General features: G+C 37.3%; 1 protein-coding gene across 1 annotated transcript in view; it reads right to left on the reverse strand.

The window, feature by feature from the left end:
• CEP170 (centrosomal protein 170) overlaps positions 1-17,039 on the reverse strand; it is a 103,124-nt gene that overhangs the window by 72,863 nt on the left and 13,222 nt on the right. The window contains exons 2-3 of the mRNA XM_061365770.1: positions 6,052-6,197; positions 1,037-1,126 (exon numbers count right to left, since the gene is read on the reverse strand). Of these exons, the coding sequence (XP_061221754.1) occupies positions 1,037-1,126; positions 6,052-6,156 (195 nt within the window). The 5' untranslated portion in view covers positions 6,157-6,197. The remainder of the gene's footprint in view (positions 1-1,036; positions 1,127-6,051; positions 6,198-17,039) is intronic.

A 17,039-nucleotide genomic window follows, 5' to 3' on the forward strand; every position in this document is an offset into this window, starting at 1 on the left:
GAAATAAATCCATTTATTGGATTTGAAATAAATGAAATTTATTTCAAGTAAATATGAAATGAAATATGAAACATGAATAAGCATATGGAATAAAAAAATCAATTCCTTAACCATACAATCATAGAATGGTTTGGGTTGGAAAGGACCTTAAGATCATCTAGTTCCAACCCCCTGCCATGGGCAGGGACGCTTCACATTAAACCATGTCACCCAAGATCCCATCTAGCCTGGCCCTGAACACTGCCAGGGATGAAATATTTACCATTTCTTTGGGCAACCTGTTCCAGTGTCTCACTACCCTCACAGTAAAGAACTTCTTCCTTAGATCTAACCTGAACTTCCCCTGTTTAAGTTTGAGCCCATTACCCCTTGTCCTATCACTACAGTCCCTGATGAAGAGTCCCTTCCCAGCATCCCTATATGCCCCCTTCAGATACTGGAAGGCTGCTATGAGGTCTCCAAGCAGCCTCCTCTTCTTCAGGCTGAAGAGCCCAAACTTTCTCAGCTCATATTCATACAGGAGGTGTTCCAGCCCCCCTTTCCTCGTCACCCTCCTCTGGACTTGTTCCAACAGTTCCACATCCTTCTTATGTCAAGGACAACAGACAGCAGAGTAGAGGGGCAGAATCACTTCCTTCGACCTGCTGGCCAGAGTCTTTTTGATGCAGACCAGTATATGAACAAGAAATCGGTTTTTTTTCTTTTGTAAAATATAATCACAATTATTTCCCCCTTGCATATCTGAAATACAGAAGAGTAGCATATTCCTTTTGATTATTTTGATTTTTTTTTTTTTTACTGTCAGGACCCTCTTATTAATGGAATTTACCACAGCCCTTTAAATATCGTGGAGTGGAAAGCCCCTTCAAAAACTACGCTTCCCTTCTGAATGTTCCCCCATTTCCAATCTTGCATTATAAAGACATTAAAGCACACTTAAGTCATATTCTCTTCACTCAAAAAAAAAAAAAAGAACCCAAAATAAAGAAAAATACAGAAGACTACGAGGAGTTATCCATTTCTGATGTTAACTTACCCCATTCAAGCTGCCCAAATCCTTCACTAAGTGTTCATCTGTAGAGGCATCATAGTTAAGCACAGCATGTTGCTTGTCCACACTTCGTGACTAAAATGCATTTAAAAGAATCATATAAAATAGGGTATTTAAAAAACAGATCAAGATTGCATTAATGCCTATTTCTTAAAGTAGTGTGAATATTTTATTTCTACATAGCACATTTATTCAAATTGCATTACTAAATCCCACATAGAAAAAAAATATAAATCTCTAACTACACCAAACTCTGCCCCGGGGTACCAAAAGAGAATCCTATAATTAATTCAGAAGAATTATTTCCTTAATGTTTACCAAAATGTGATTGTAAGTCAGATCCAGACATAACTTATCCAAATATGGGTTTTTTTCAGTTCACCTGAAAACATCGGCTTCACCGATGTTTAATCTAACATCATCAGCTCCATCTTTATTTCTCTCTCAGTCCTCAACTGCATGCATCTTTCAAAACATAAATACAATTCTGTGGCATTGCTATTTTTCCTGAAACACATAATTTCCTGTCATGTATCTGGGATACTTAACAGAGTATGCAAGCATTTAAATTGTTTCTCCTTGATCTCAATTTTGTAAACAAATTAGGTATAGCCTCTTCACTAAACGTCTGAGCAGTTCCTGAATTACTCTTCCCGTGGGAATAGTAATCCCCACGAATAGTAATTCATGGGGAATATTCCAACTATTCCCCATGAGTTCTGACCCTCATTCTCAGTTATTCCTTAAGAATTCTGCACTTAACCTTTATATTTTATTTATTTTGCATCCAAATATCAACCCATATATCAGGAATAATCTTGTTATTATTTCTTCCAAGAACGTCACCTCCCTAACAGCTAAGTCCCTCTTTTAAAACTTGCCCATGGCCAAGTACTTGCAGCCTGAGGTGCTGACTCCAAGCAAGAAAGAGGTGCGGCTGGATGTATGCTTTCTTCATGCATGCATGTGGTCAGCACCTTGACACCTAGAAGACCTCCTGACTGGATGGAGCCCAGAGCTCCTCTTCCATAGCTGTCCACACTTCATCTCAAGTCTGTTTGCTGGTAATCTTGGTAGTGCTGTCTCCTGACATGATTGCACAGCAGCAAATTTCTTCTCACAGCATTCTTTTCAGTTTCAGTTTGCATCTCCTATCCCTGCTGCTCAAATGCATTGTTCAGGACTATATAGCACTGCCAATGGCAAATATCCAACTGAGTCTTCAGTGGTTGCTTCTGAACCAGCAACTGCAGTCTGTTTATTATAGGAGTCTCAGGTTACCACAGTACATTAGCCTATTCAAGACATCAGAATATGCAATCATAACTCATAAGGAAATGCTTTCTCTTCTCAGAATCCCACATTTATCATCTCCTTCCTCCTCATGACTTGCTACTGTATTTTCCTTCCTTTTCAGTTTACTTTCTTATACTTCCTTTCCATGCCATCTTTTGACTACTTCACTTTCTCCTTAAAGAAGTGAAATCAGTCCTCTCCTGGTTATACTATTTTATTTTTAGACTTTTCATTTGAGTCAATTTGCTCTGCAGTCCTGTGCGGCAAAAAAAGGGGGGGCTGGATATAAGGGGAGTAGGTAGGTAGAATTAAGGAAGAGATTGACAAATGAATGACTAGGTCCCTGCCAATAAAAGCTGCACTAGTATAGTACATTAGTTGAGTGTTCTTAATGATAAATAGAGATACACCAGTATGGTTCATTTTATACTAACTTAGTAACCTCAGGCAGAAACAAGCTTTCTCAATAAAATCAAATTCACTGATGTGGGTGTTCTGATGAACCTAGAGTGTCAAGCCGAGAGAACACTTTTCTACACTCACGTGATGCAGCAAAGCAAGCACAAGAATTACATTTTTTTACCTAGAAACATTTTCTGAACTTTCAATTATTCAAATACACTTTCTTAGCAATCAATTATTGTGTTATCTCTATATGTGTGCTTCAGCCTTCAAAAATAAGCTAAAATAAAAAGCACACAGACAGATTCTTAGTGTTTCATGGTATTTTCTCACATCTTCTGAAATGGTAAGCATGAGTATTCAAGTCTGTGGCTATTAGAGAAACTTGACATTCTGCAGAACATTAAGGTTCTCCTCAGTCTCAGATTACTGGCATATAATTGGACACATTTTTTATTCATTGCAGACGATCTTTACAGATGCTATTTTTTCTTTTGTTTTATTATTCCAGCCTTCTGTTCGAATTTGAGGACTGAATTAGTTTTTGTAAGATTGTGGTTCCCTGGCTAGCAGCTGATCAGCACACAGCTTTTCACACACTTGCCCTTACCCCAGTGAGATGGGGGATAGAACAGGAAGAGCAAAAGCAAGAAAACTCATGGGACAAGTGAAATACAAGTTAAGCACTGAAGGAAAGGGGAAGAAGAAAGAAGAAATAAGAGAAATCAAGTGACACAAAGGCAATCACTCATCACTTCCCACAAGCAGGAGAATGCCCAGCCAGACACTGAGCAGTGGTTACCTTCCTCAAAGCCACCTCCCTCAGTTTTTATTGCTGAGCATGTCATTAATATGGCATGGACTATGTCATTGGTCAGTCTGGGTCAGCTGTCCTGATTGCACTCCCTCTCAACTTCTTCTGCACCCCCATAGCCACGTGTGTGTAGAAAGCGCAGAGCAAGAGAGAATGCCTTGAAACTGTACGCTGCTCAGCAGTAACTAAAATACTGGTGTGCAGGTCACACTGGTGTGTTTCAATTACAAATCTGAAACACTGTTCCATAACAGCCTCTAAAAAGAATATTCACTGGAACCCAGCCAGTTCCAGTAAAAACACTTATATATCTGACTGCAGAAATAATAAAAATCACAGAGTAATTGTGCTAACTAGCTGTATGACTTTAAAGGAGAAAACAGCATCCCCAGTTAAAATAAATTGGCATTAATAATAGACAAAGACTCTTCAATCCAGATTATTGAGAAAATACGCAAGAGTACAGAAAATAGTATTATTTGGGAATAATTTTGATATGAATGGTGTAGATTATTTTACCTTGGAAATTATTTCCCCATCAAGATTCAAATAGTTTTCTAAACACAATGCTGAAAGAAGGGGAAAATGTGATATTTATCCACAAGCAGGGTGGTGCACTGGAGCAGCTAGCTAAATACAAAGGCTATGTTTGAGCATATTTACAAAATAATACATTCAAAATGAACCTGTATTCCCAGACACATATAAAACTTCTTCAAAGAGTAGTGCTAGAGACAGATCTGAGGTCTAATACTATCAAGCATGCAACATAGCTGTAATTTTTAATAAGGCTTTTATAACATGTTTTCTGTCAGGAGATTATGAATAAAAGCATTAAAATCTGCTTTCTTTATCATGCATTGCCCACATGCTTTGCGGTATGGGAACAACCAAGTTGTCAAGAGTGGAAAGGAAGGTCCTACACAAAGAGGCATACATACAGAACAAGAACACATTATTAGATTCTCTTTGGTGGGCTCCTCCCCCTGAAACAGTATGTTGTGTTACAGCCATGCTGGCATGTAGACCTAACAGCAGGCTAAAGAGAATATTCTTGAAAAAACCCAGCTCCCTTAATTCTTTTTACTAACTGTAAGGTCAATACATAACAAATGACATTTGTAAATGACTAGAATCTATCCACAATATTAATCAAAGAGGCAGTTACTTTTGAAGGTGATAATGACACAGTGTAATAAATGCTTGACTATTCAGCTTCACTCTGAGGACTGGAGAGGGCACAGGGGAGACTGAAGGAAGAAAAGGCTTCCTTATCCAGAGACATCCACTCATTACAACAAGCTATTGGTAAAATAAAAGCATTTTCATTTTTTGCTTAGAATCTTTTGGGCAGGAATCAATGGGGCTGGGGGGGTTTGTGGGTTTTGTGTGTATGTGTGTGTTTGTTGCATTGGTTGGGATTTTTTTAATACTTCTCACACAAATCACCAAGACATCATAATGACTGTCTTTAAAGAGAAATTAAGAGTACTATCAATTACTTTCTAACAGGACAAAGTATATCACCCATAAAGTCTTTGGATGTCTTCTGAGGTTGAGAATCAAATACAGTTTACTTAGAGATACTACATTCTGAGTAATACACATAAAGATAGGTTTTTATGTACTTCATTTGCAAGTGAGATTCTATTTTGGCCATTAATGGCTGCTCTCACAACTCTTTGGAACAAAATTTCCAAACGAAAATATTCTATTGAATGGTAGGAACAGTTGAGGAAAAAAAGATTAAACTTCAGAACTAATAAAGAGCTCTACAGCAAAGACAGTAATTCAAGAAGAAACTCCCAAAATATTACTGTTAACCATTAAAAAATGCATATACCATAAAGAAGCAGCTTGGAGGACTACAGCTTTGAGTGGGCAAAGTGAATGCAACACATCTACGTAATAATACAGTTACACATCTCTAAAGAGTTCCACACAGTGATCTTCAACATTGAGAAAGCTACTAAAGTATCAAACTATTTCGACTAAGACTTGTATTTTTACAGTTCAACTGAAACCATTACTGAGACTGAGTCACTCAACTTCCTTAGAGACAGAGAAGTACTCTACTAATTTCATTTGCCTTTGTACAATAAGACCATGACTTGGGGATAAAGTCATGTGACCAAATTAGATTACAAGTTGCAGGAAAAAAGAAAGCTCTTTTCAAAAGCATCCAGCGCACTTAGCATTATCACATTTTAGGGAGCCCACAGCCTACTTTACTGATCATATTGCAAAATTCATTTCATCTTCTATTCTTGCATTTGGTACGTGTTTTATATGAAGAAAATCTGATCCTCTATACTTTGACAGCAAGTGTATGATTGATAGCAATGTATTTAACTTTTTTCTGTGAACACAAAAGATTAATGTGATTGCTCCCTCAACATCTGGGGAATTTAATTTTCAAAAGGAATATAAAACCAGTGCATTAAGTTCACAATTTGAGCAGTTGCACAAGGAAGGCTGATGCAATTACCTGTAACATCAGCTCACAGTCATCTCTTCCAACAAAAATCATTTCTCGTGGCAGCCTGTGGCGGGTGCCTCCACTGCTCACCAAAAACCAGGATGTTAAGCTCATTTTCTGCTTAGCTGATAAATCCTAGGCAAAGCTACGTCATCCTGCAGCGAGAAAAAGAGACAGAGAGATTCATTTTAGTTATTTTTAGCTACAGTTCCTGCTTAGCAAACACTGTGAACAGAATACAAAAAGCCTCCGAAAATACGGCATTCTCAATAGCATGTCCTGAATCCAGCAATCACAGGAAGTGACAGGCTCCAAATTTACATAGTCTGAGGCTCTGCTTCATGCAACTAGGCAAACCTAATTGGTGGTAAGCTTCTTGAAAATGAACAAGCAGCTACTTAATGCCAAAGTCATATGTCAAGTTGTCAGAAAGCTTTTAACATCTGACCACTCATTATCAAGGTAATTGCTACATTAATGCTTCACTATCACAACCAAGAAACCACAGGGCAAACATTCACAAAGTACAGCAAGTAACTTGCATGCGTGTCATTACGTTTTCCCGTGAAAAAGAAACCTCTAAAATGGTTTTAAGCCTCTGTACAGCACCAAGAGAAACATTAAAGTTTTGCTTCTTTAACCTTACGTTTTCTCAATAAAACTTGTATCTTGAAAAATTAATAGCGTATACGTAGAATTGTAAAGAAGCAGAACAAAATGAATAATTTAGAAGTAATAAAACTGAAAGCAATATTCTTACAGAACTTTAATTTTTCAATAAACAATACTACATAGTTACATGCAAAAAAAAAAAAAAAAAAAAAGCCCAAAACCCCGTAACAAAAAGTCATAAAACACAAAGAAAAACAAAACCTGAAAATTCAATAAAATCTTTTATGGAAAACATCTTCACATAATATGGCCTACTTGCAACCGGACAAAAAATATGATTAAAAGCATTCTCCAGAGCAATACAATGAATGATACTTGGAAAAGACTTTAAGTATTTAAGTATTCCAAATCTCTCTTGAAGAAAAAGCAAGCCAAAGCAATAATTTCATTCATTGCCATTCTGTATTCACTAAAAGAGAAGCTAAAGAAATAAAAAGCAACTAGTCTGCATTCCTCTCAGAACCAAATAGCTCACATTTCTCTTTTGTTAGTATGTCACTTAGTGAAATTATGCAAGGGTAGCAAATGTACTGAAAACAGACATTAGCCTGTAGTGGACTTGAGCATAATCTGCAAAGTAAGAGCACAGCAAGGTTCTCAACATAAAGACTAATGTGCTTTCAAAGCACTGAGCAAGACAACAGTACCTGTATTGCCCCATTAGACAAACTACAAACAAGGAGAGATATCACAAATTATGAAAACTCGTAAAGAGGACTGAGGTAAGCCAAAACTGCATCTGAAAATGACAAAACAGACATTTACAAACAGTAAATCAAAAGCACACCATGGCAGGTGCTAAAATGAACCAGCAGAGCTGTCAGGCCAGTTTAAAAAAATTAATGCAATTGAAATGGAAGACATTAAAAAGATCTAATGTACTAAAGATTTATGTCATGAAAACATAAATACGTATTGCAACAAAGTATTCTCTTACACAGTGATACCTATGATAGGATTATGTTTCTACATCTGTATCAGAGCATGAAACTTACGTTCCACTTAATGTTCTCCAATTCAACAGAAGTGATATAGCATCTCTATTATACTTTATTAATAGAAAATGATTACAAATAACATCTACAATAATAACTCGATGAAATCAAATTTAAAGACATCTAAGTTACAAAATAAGTGGTTCTATAATTTGAAGAGTATTCAGCACCTTTGAAGGAAATTAACATTTGTATGTTTAATTTAACTTAGTTTAAAACTAGAAGATAAACTAGGTCAATCAAATGCCATATTTCCATTCCTTTCCAGAAAGGAAAAAGAAATATGAATACGAAAAATGGCCAGCCTAGGTTCCAGCTTCTAACAAGCAAATTAAATGGGTGTTTGACAGTAAACATACTGTCTAATATCAAAGCTCCTCAATCTGTTTATATTTTACTGCCTTTTAAATCTCCCATCTGCTTATCATGGCAACATTTACACCACTTGGCCTTCCTGCTCTAATTGGAAATTCATCTGAAAACCATCAAAGGAATATAAATTATTAGAAAAAGTTCTTAGTCCAAGACTGTTTCAGTTTACACAGGCAGACTGTCAATAAAGGAGAAAAACTGTTTTTTATTTATAAAATAGACAAGCAGGTCAACAACTAGAGGTAGGGGTAAAAAAACCCTCAACCAAAACCCAACCCCCCGCGCCTCCCACAAATGATGAAGCCTGACAACAAACAGATTAAATTAAGCTATCTGAAGCATTTTTTAAAAAATGTATTATACCAAGCAATCATTGCCACACAGCTTGGCAGCACATTTGTAGTTAAAAGCAAATCACCGTTTCTATCAAACTTAATAATATTGTTCTTTCCAAACAGTGCTGTCTCAACTGCGACGAATCATCAACCTAGATACATATTTTATTTTAAAGGGTTCTTCAACATAAACAAATGCCTTTGAGCAAAGCTAAGCTGAAATTCTGCATAGCAAAACTGGCTGAGAAAAAAGATACAGTAATAACAGTTACATAATACCAGAGCAAAAAAACAAAAATTTCATAAAAATTTGATATAAAACTGCAAACTTATTTATATAGGAGGTATATGGACAATTGCATAGCACCCTGAAAACTTCATTAAAGCTAACAGTATTTTGAATACTGTGCTGCACTCAGACCTCTGGCTGTAGTACTCTGAACAATACAAGTATGAAAGATTATTCACTGTCTAGAAGATGCCAAATTAAGTATGACAGATACAAAACTATCAGAAGTTACTCTTTATACAGTGTAAATTTAGGTCATGATAATTCTTGCAATTAAATGTTATAGATACTAAAAGGTTACGTTGGGTTCACAAAGTAATAAGCATTCATAGAAGAAAAAAAAATCATGCCTGTTAAATGCAATGACTCCACTCATTGCTCAGGAACTGCATTCACTGTGCATTTCGAGAGGCAGGGAGCATCCTCTAGTGAGGTTTCATTTGCTATAGTCCTACTTAATAACCTCTCTTCCTTACCCAGCCTTTAATGCTGAAGATACTGGCCCAAGGTAGACCTGTCTTACTCCAGTATCGACTACGCGTTTTAGACAAAGTATTTACCAAAATATTATTTTGACCATAGAAAAATTAGTTTTAAATGCTTTACTGAAGTGTTTTATTAAGTCTTTCCTAATATGGCAGTACCGTGTTGTACTCTGTAAACAAGATAGTAAACATTTCATCTTTAAGACTTGATCACTCAAAGCAATACTTCATTCTAGAAACCCAGAAGTCATTTGCTGAGACATCTACTGCAACTACAAAACACTCATGCCTGCAGAAGAAACAACATTCTGTGATGAAGGACTATGAATTTCAAAAGGCAGTAACCAGTGTGTAAGAATGAACACATGGGTAATAAATCATTAGAAACATACGATGCAGCAACAGGGAAAGTGGCTGCATCATCCCTGTAAATATAATTCAGTCCTAAGAACTAAAGCCCTGCATTGTGTAGCCAAAGGATGGGTGTAACCAATTTCAAGTATGTCTAGAGAAACACTGCCAAGATTACAGTTTTGATACAGTCATGTTATTGTAAGCAAAAATCCTTAATAATCTCACATTGGAGCAATCTACAGTCTACATTTTTCTGTTTGCCTGTAACAGAAAACAGACAATTATCTTCTCCCACTAAACTACTGGCAAGTAATAAGACACCAATCCTAAAAAGAAACAAAAAGCTGTAGTTAAAATTATAATTAAACCTAATATATACCTGAAATTCCAATCTTTAAGCATTACAGTCCTACATATTAAGACTGAAAACAGTATTAGTTTAATGGTATGCAATTAAGCTCTTACTGTAAAACAGATTTTATTTAAGAGTATTTTAAAATATCAGTAGAAATTGCCTGCAGCAAGTTTAGACACTGTATTGACAAAGCTGGAATCCCTAAGTTGCCCATTACTTGCTACCATAAGTTCCTGTTTCCAGCTGCTAAAATTTTTGCTTTAAATAAGTTTATGGTCTCATACAATTACTTAGTATATTTCAGCTTCAGAAGGAAAACTCAAACATTTCCAAACCAAGGTTAGGAGGAAATATTCTATGTTCTTAACTTTAAAAACATTTAAAGTAGGGCCTTATATATGCAAATCAGTAACTGAAATTTACTTTAATTAGCCTTAGTATCAGTTTGTACCTCTCACTATTGTTCTTGTGCAAATCCACCCAAATGCAGACAAGCAACAGGCTATTGAAACCTTTCCACATGTATTAGTTCAACAAGTACACAGACAAAGTCCCCTCAATACATCTTGCTACAGAGTGTGCTCCACACTTTAACTACCTCTTTTTAATGTTATAAATCCAGCTAGAACCAAAACCAGAGCATTTTTCCCCAGTACTCTCAATTCATCCACTGTTAATGGTAGAGAACATATATGAGGGTAGGAGATCCAGAAAGAGAGACCACCACACCTGGACAAGATGGAGCTAGCTAGACCCTGGAATGAACAGCCAAGAAAGGTAAACATCAGGTGTAAGCCATGACAAGGGAGAAATCTGAATTAAGAGAGCATTGATGGAGCCAGTATTGATTGAAGATCTTAAGTTGAAGCCGATTCATATGTCACAAAGAAAAGCCATCAGCAAACAACACACCATAATTGCTTTATTGACTATCCAGTATAATTAAGGATACTTGTGCCAGCAGTTCTATTTCTGACTGAAAGAAAAAAGCAAAGTAAAGGTAATTCCATCCCTGAGAAGATTACAGTATCAATAAAATTGATGCTAAAAAGCAACCTATAATCAATTTAAATCCAAGAAGCTACACATTGAAAACACTACAATAATTCTTCCTACTCTGTAAAACACTCTGAAGTTGAACACTATCAGTGTTTCACATGCAATCATAATGAACCTGCTTACATACATGCACTAGAAAATAACCTTTAACTACATCACCACATAGTATCTTAACCAGGACCTTACTCTCACTGAAACTACAAGCTTAACATTCAGTTAACTAGTATTTTTTTCTCCTCTCCTCATCAGTTGATTAGCCCATGCCTTATTTATTGCACATCATTATAAAAACCTTTTTGTGAATTATTAACTTACTACTGACTTTATCTGCTATGCTTACCACCACAGCATAAGAAATTCATTAACATTTATGGTAAAATCTCCATAAATCTCTTTATAAAGGGCATATTATAAATGGCAATCTGTACAGAGTACTTTCTAAACACTAAAGTATCTTGATCTTGAGTATTTAAGTTCCAAAACCAACAATGCTTCGTCTTGAAGAACCTAGTTTTACACAATCGAAAAGGTGTTCACATGGTCTCACTTATTTCTATTGCAAACACTGAGTGCCCAATTCTTTTGTAATTAAGGCTAAAGCCACTTATCAGCTGGCTAGAAAACTGGGACCACTTTTCCAAAGCATAGGTGGATGGCTCATCTGCCATCATAGGGACTATAAATACAAGAAAATAACTCATACTCTAGGATAGCTTCTAAATGTTTTAGTCATTACCTATTCTTGGTGCCTTCATAATCCACTGCTTCTTTCACTACTCATGTTACTGTAAAACCAGAAAGGGTGACAGGGGGGCTCCACAGACAACAGCCTCTTGGCTGAAATAATTCTCATCAATTCCTATGCTAGTCCAAGGGGGGGGTTGGGGGGGGAATAAGGAAAAGAAAAGGTGCATGGCTTCATTGGGAACTGGAATTCAATCTAGATAAGATATTCTTCATGCCACAGCAGTGTACAATGTTGGTTCTCAAAACTCTTAAATAAATAAATACCCATTTAAATTAAAGCAGCTTAGGCTAATAATCAAAATATTTTGCTAAGAATTTATAGACCTTCTGAATTCACAGTGTACTTCACAAACGGAAGCAAGAAAACTTTGGTGTTGGCCACTGCTTGCCAAGCAACACTGGATACAGCTATAAAAGTTTAGCACAGTGAAAAGACACTACCAACGTAATGCTTTGGTCAAGTCAAGTTACATCAAGTTGTCAAGTTACAATACTTGTCACTTTGAAGGTTAGGGTTAGTTTTATAACAATACCCATTAAAGGTTAATCAAAATATGCCCTTAGAAGGTTGTAAAAGATAATGGAAAAATGAAATTGATCGAAGCATAAAAAAAGTAAATAATGCTTAAAACCACTGAAACTCTTTATCAACGTCCCCCAGAGGAGATGAGCTTGTATGCTCAGGAAATGTGACCAAAACAATCGCAGACTTTCAGCAGTTGCCCAACAAGATAGAATTGCTATTATCAAATATTTCACTGACTGGAAAAAGAAACCACTCTAAACCACTACCCTGCAAAACTGTTCTCTTTTTGCTCTCCCCCTTTTTAGTCTTATGTTTGTTTGGGGTTTTTTGTACAGAGATGGCAGAAGAAAGAAGAGCATGTAAACCTCCTTGAAACTTAAGTCAACAAAATCACTGGGCCTTTTGTTTACTGACAGAGAAAATCTTTCACTTTTAACATCTGATAGATCTTACATTAAAAAAAAAAAAAAATCCAACAGAGGATACACACATTACCTCTATTACCTGTAATAAAAGACTAACTAAAATAACAAATTAGAGTTCTACTACATCAGTATAGCAACAGCAATGTATTTCTCAGGGGATCTCTGGCTGGAAGAGAAAGGAAGAAGAAAAAACAAACAAAAATAAGGTGTAGGGAGGGAAGAGGCATACAGTCATATCTTCCACTTCACAGCGACGAAGCTGGAGCATACAGTCTGACACTCTGTTGATCTGGCCCTAGCATCAGATTATCACAGCAGACTCCACAGCAGCATTTGTGGAAGAAGCATTGCTTCCACACATTTTTATTACAAAAAAGCAAAAAAGCTGCCTAGCTGGCAATGCTATAAAATACTGAGATTTTCCTCCTCCATTCAGAGTTTGAGACCTCTACAAAAGGGACCCAGAGACTTTCCTTTCGTTGCAGGTCACCCCATGCATCTGATGCAAAGAAAGCAGTCAGGATGCTGTTGCTCTCTGTCAATCAGCAAATCTGTCCTATAATGTAGCTACAGCTGTGGGGCTGCACAAGCATCTCCCTCCAGTCCAGGTCAGAATTAGATCTGTATCTATTTTATTGCTATGACACACAGGAATAGCTGTCAGAACAGCAACTGAAATAAACTCCTTTTTCTTGTCAACAGTATGACTGCACTGACAGACCCCACACAACTACAGGACATTTAGTCTGATCTTGCTACCAACAAGATCATGGAGCAGATCCTCCTGAAAACTATGCTAAGGCACATAGAAAATAAGGACGCAATTTGTGACAGCCAACATGGCTTCACTACTGGCAAATCATGCCTGACAAATTTGGCGGCCTTGTATGACAGGGTTACAGCACTGATGGATAAGGGAAGATCAACTGACATCATCTATCTAGCCTTCTGCAGAGCATTTGACACTGTCCTGCATAGCATTCTTCTCTTAATTGGAGAGGCATAGATTTGACAGATGGACCACTTGGTGAATAAGGAATTGGCTGGATTGTCACACTCGAAAAGTTGTTGTCAATGGCTTGATGTCCAAGTGGAGACCTGTGACAAGTGGTGTTCCTGAGGGGTCAATATTGGGACTGGTGCTGTCAAACATCTTTGCTGGCAACATGGACTGCGGGATTGAGGGTGCCCTCAGCAAGTCTGCTGATGACACCAAGCTGTGTGGTGCAGAGGAAAGGGATACCATCCAGAGGGACCTGGACAGCCTTGACAGTGGGCCAGTGGCTCAACAAGAGAAAGTGCAAGGTCCTGCGCTTGGGTCAGGCAATCCCAAGGACATAGAGAGGCTGAGCAGAGACGGGATTGAGAGCAGCCCTGAGGAAAAAAAACTTTGGGTTGTTTGTTGATGAGAAGCTCTACATCACCCAGCAGCACATACTTGTGGCCTAGGAAGCCAACCATATGCTGGGTTGCATCAAAAGCAGGATGACCAGGGGATCGCAGAAGGGGATTCTATCCCTCTACTCTGCTCTTGTGAGACCCCACCCCCAGTACGGTGTCCAGCTCTGGGGCCCCCAACTCAAGAGGGATATGGACCTGGTTGAACGAGTGCAGAGGAGGGCCAGGAGGATGCTTAGAAGTCTGGAACACTTCTCCTATGAAGACAGGCTGAGAGTGTTGGGTTTGTTCAGCCTGGAGAAGACAAGGCTCCAGGGAGACCTCATAGCAGCCTTCCAATACCTAAAGGTGGCCTACAAGAAAGCTGGAGAGGGACTTTTTACAAGGGCATGCAGTGACAGACCAAGGGAAAATGGTTTAAGCTGAAAAGGGTACATTTAGATTAGATATGAGAAAAGTTCTTTACTATGAGGGTGGTGAGACACTAGAACAGGCTGCCTAGAGGAGCTGTGGCTGCCCCATTCCTGGCAGTGCTCAAGGCCAGGACGGATGGGGCTTTGAGCAATCTGGTCTACTGGAAAGTGCCCCTGCCTGTGGCAAGGGGGTCGGAACTGTACGATCTTTAACCTCCCTTCCAACCCAAACCATTCTATCATTCTATAGTATCAAGTTTAAGCATACTCACACAACTGAAGCTAAGTAGTCACCTATTTAAAGCACCTAAGAAAGGAAAATTGAATGTTACAGGAACTATGAAGACAATCATGCCTTTGCCTTTAACAAACCAAACCCAAACAAATGAATTAAAAAAAAAAAAGCTACAAGGAAAACTAAAATCAAACACCCCAATTTTTTGTAGAGGCTACAAGATGAAACTGTATTAAGAACAGCAGACTGAAACAAAGACTTCAGGAACTTGACAAAAAATAAAATGCAGGGTTACCTTTACACTTCCAGAATCCTGACAAATATGCAAATCCCTAAAAGTCTAATACTGTACATGGAAAAAGGTACAACAATCATAAGCCTTTTTATGCTTATATTGTTCTAATAATCACGAGTATCTGAACATTACATTTATTTATTTTTAAGGTATTATCAAAATTACTCTGTTAAAAGCATACTCAGTTATTAGCCAGTAGGATAAAGCCATTAACACTTCAAAAAAGTAATCCTTTTTTATCTTTTGATAACAGACAATAAGGATATTTTGCATTTATTGAAGGAAATTTGACAGCTCATTTTGTATTCCTAACCTTTATATTCATAAACAAAAAATAGTTTCTCACTAATATTCTTCTTTGCAGCCTTCCTGCACTGGAAGGCAACAGTTTTCAAAAGCTGCTGTCAATAAACAGTTGGCTGATGTCAATAAATATAAAGGGTGACGACTGCTTATAAAAGTAGCTTAACTTATGATCAATCAAGTGTTCATTTTTTGTCCATCCTCATTTAGTTTAAGGAACTGCATAAAGAAAAATATTTTTAAGTTTTCCTATTTCACCATGATCAAAACAAGGTCATCTATACAGAGATTAGCATACCCAGTATGCCAATAAAATACTTCATAAGCAGCCTTTAATAATGAGTGGGCATGCAGGCCAAAGAAGCCGTTACCGAATAGTTTTGGGGAAAAAAGCTTCCTTTAACAAAAGCTACAGAAATATTCCCTTCCCCCCACCTCTGCATCAGACTGTATTATCAGACTATACTAATGCTAAGATAAGCAAAGAGGAAAATAAATAGATACAAATCAGGCACTGCATTCAGGCAGAATGTAATCTTAATGAAGCAGTCAAGTCCTCCTCCACTTCCTATTCTCACTGCCTGCACCATGGCATATTCCAAGTTACTTTGTAGGCTATGTGCACGCCAAGGAGGTTTTATTTGCATTGGCCAAGTACTGACCACAGCCCTGAGCACTACTGAAAAGACAAACACCACTTTGCAAATAAAATTGGACCTCTTAATCTCCCAAGGGTGGTGATTTCACTTTCTCCAAAATTATGAAATATATGGGGCTTATTCCATGGTCCAAGATACTTGGTAAGATTAAATTGCATTCATGGCAACAATAGTTTTTTTTCTTCTTTAATACGGGGAATTAGTTACTTTGTGGGTATGAAGATAAGTATACTCTCCAAAGAAAAACACGTATTTAAGTATCTTTAACATCTCTCTTTCAGTTTTCAACTCCATTTTACTTCTTGACACAGTGCACAACACAGAACATGAAAGTGGAAGTGATAGAGGACAGTGAACAAAAATAAGCATTAATGATCTCCACACCCATGCACAGTATTACAGATATATAACTTGAAAGAGATATTCAGTTATTATTCTTTGCTACATCTCCACTGCTATTATTACAAGGTAGGCTGCACACAACATATTTCATACATTCTACCCTCTCCCTTACAGAATTCTTTGGAGCTTTTTACACTTATTCTCAACAGCCAAGGCCACAGATGTATTTTTCTTGGAAATACACTAAGTTGTTTGTTCCAAGATCAGTAACAGAGGCCCTACACAGAAAGAAAAAGAAGTTGGATGTACTTATTTTACAAAACAACCAAAACCTCAACATTTTGCATGAAAGTTGTAAGTGATGTTTGTTCTAGGCAATCTTCACTGTCTGAAGAACTGGGAAGTGTTTGCCTGCACGAAGGTAATAAAAGCTCATTGGTCCCATGTTAGAAATACGTTGTGCTATACGGGTATTCTACAAAGTATTTAACATCAGGACAAGCTTAAAAACAAAATTCTTTCAAAATCAGCATGGTAGCTGTGAAGTAAAGAGAGCAGGGTTTTTTTTGTGTTCATTTCCAATCTCAGACAAAAACATAGGACTTGATTTTTAATATTTTTCCCCCTGAAGTCCTCTTCCTGAAGGAGGACTTAAATAGAGGAGAATAGAGGAGAAAAGGACTTAAAAAGCCTCATATTTTAATTATTGGTTCAGTTCTTTACTCGCATCACAAATAA

Source organism: Neopsephotus bourkii, unplaced genomic scaffold (assembly GCF_033783945.1).
Source record: "Neopsephotus bourkii isolate Nb327-2 ecotype Australia unplaced genomic scaffold, CSIRO-AGI_Nbou_v1 NB_1292, whole genome shotgun sequence".
Classification (NCBI taxonomy): Eukaryota; Metazoa; Chordata; class Aves; order Psittaciformes; family Psittacidae; genus Neopsephotus; species Neopsephotus bourkii.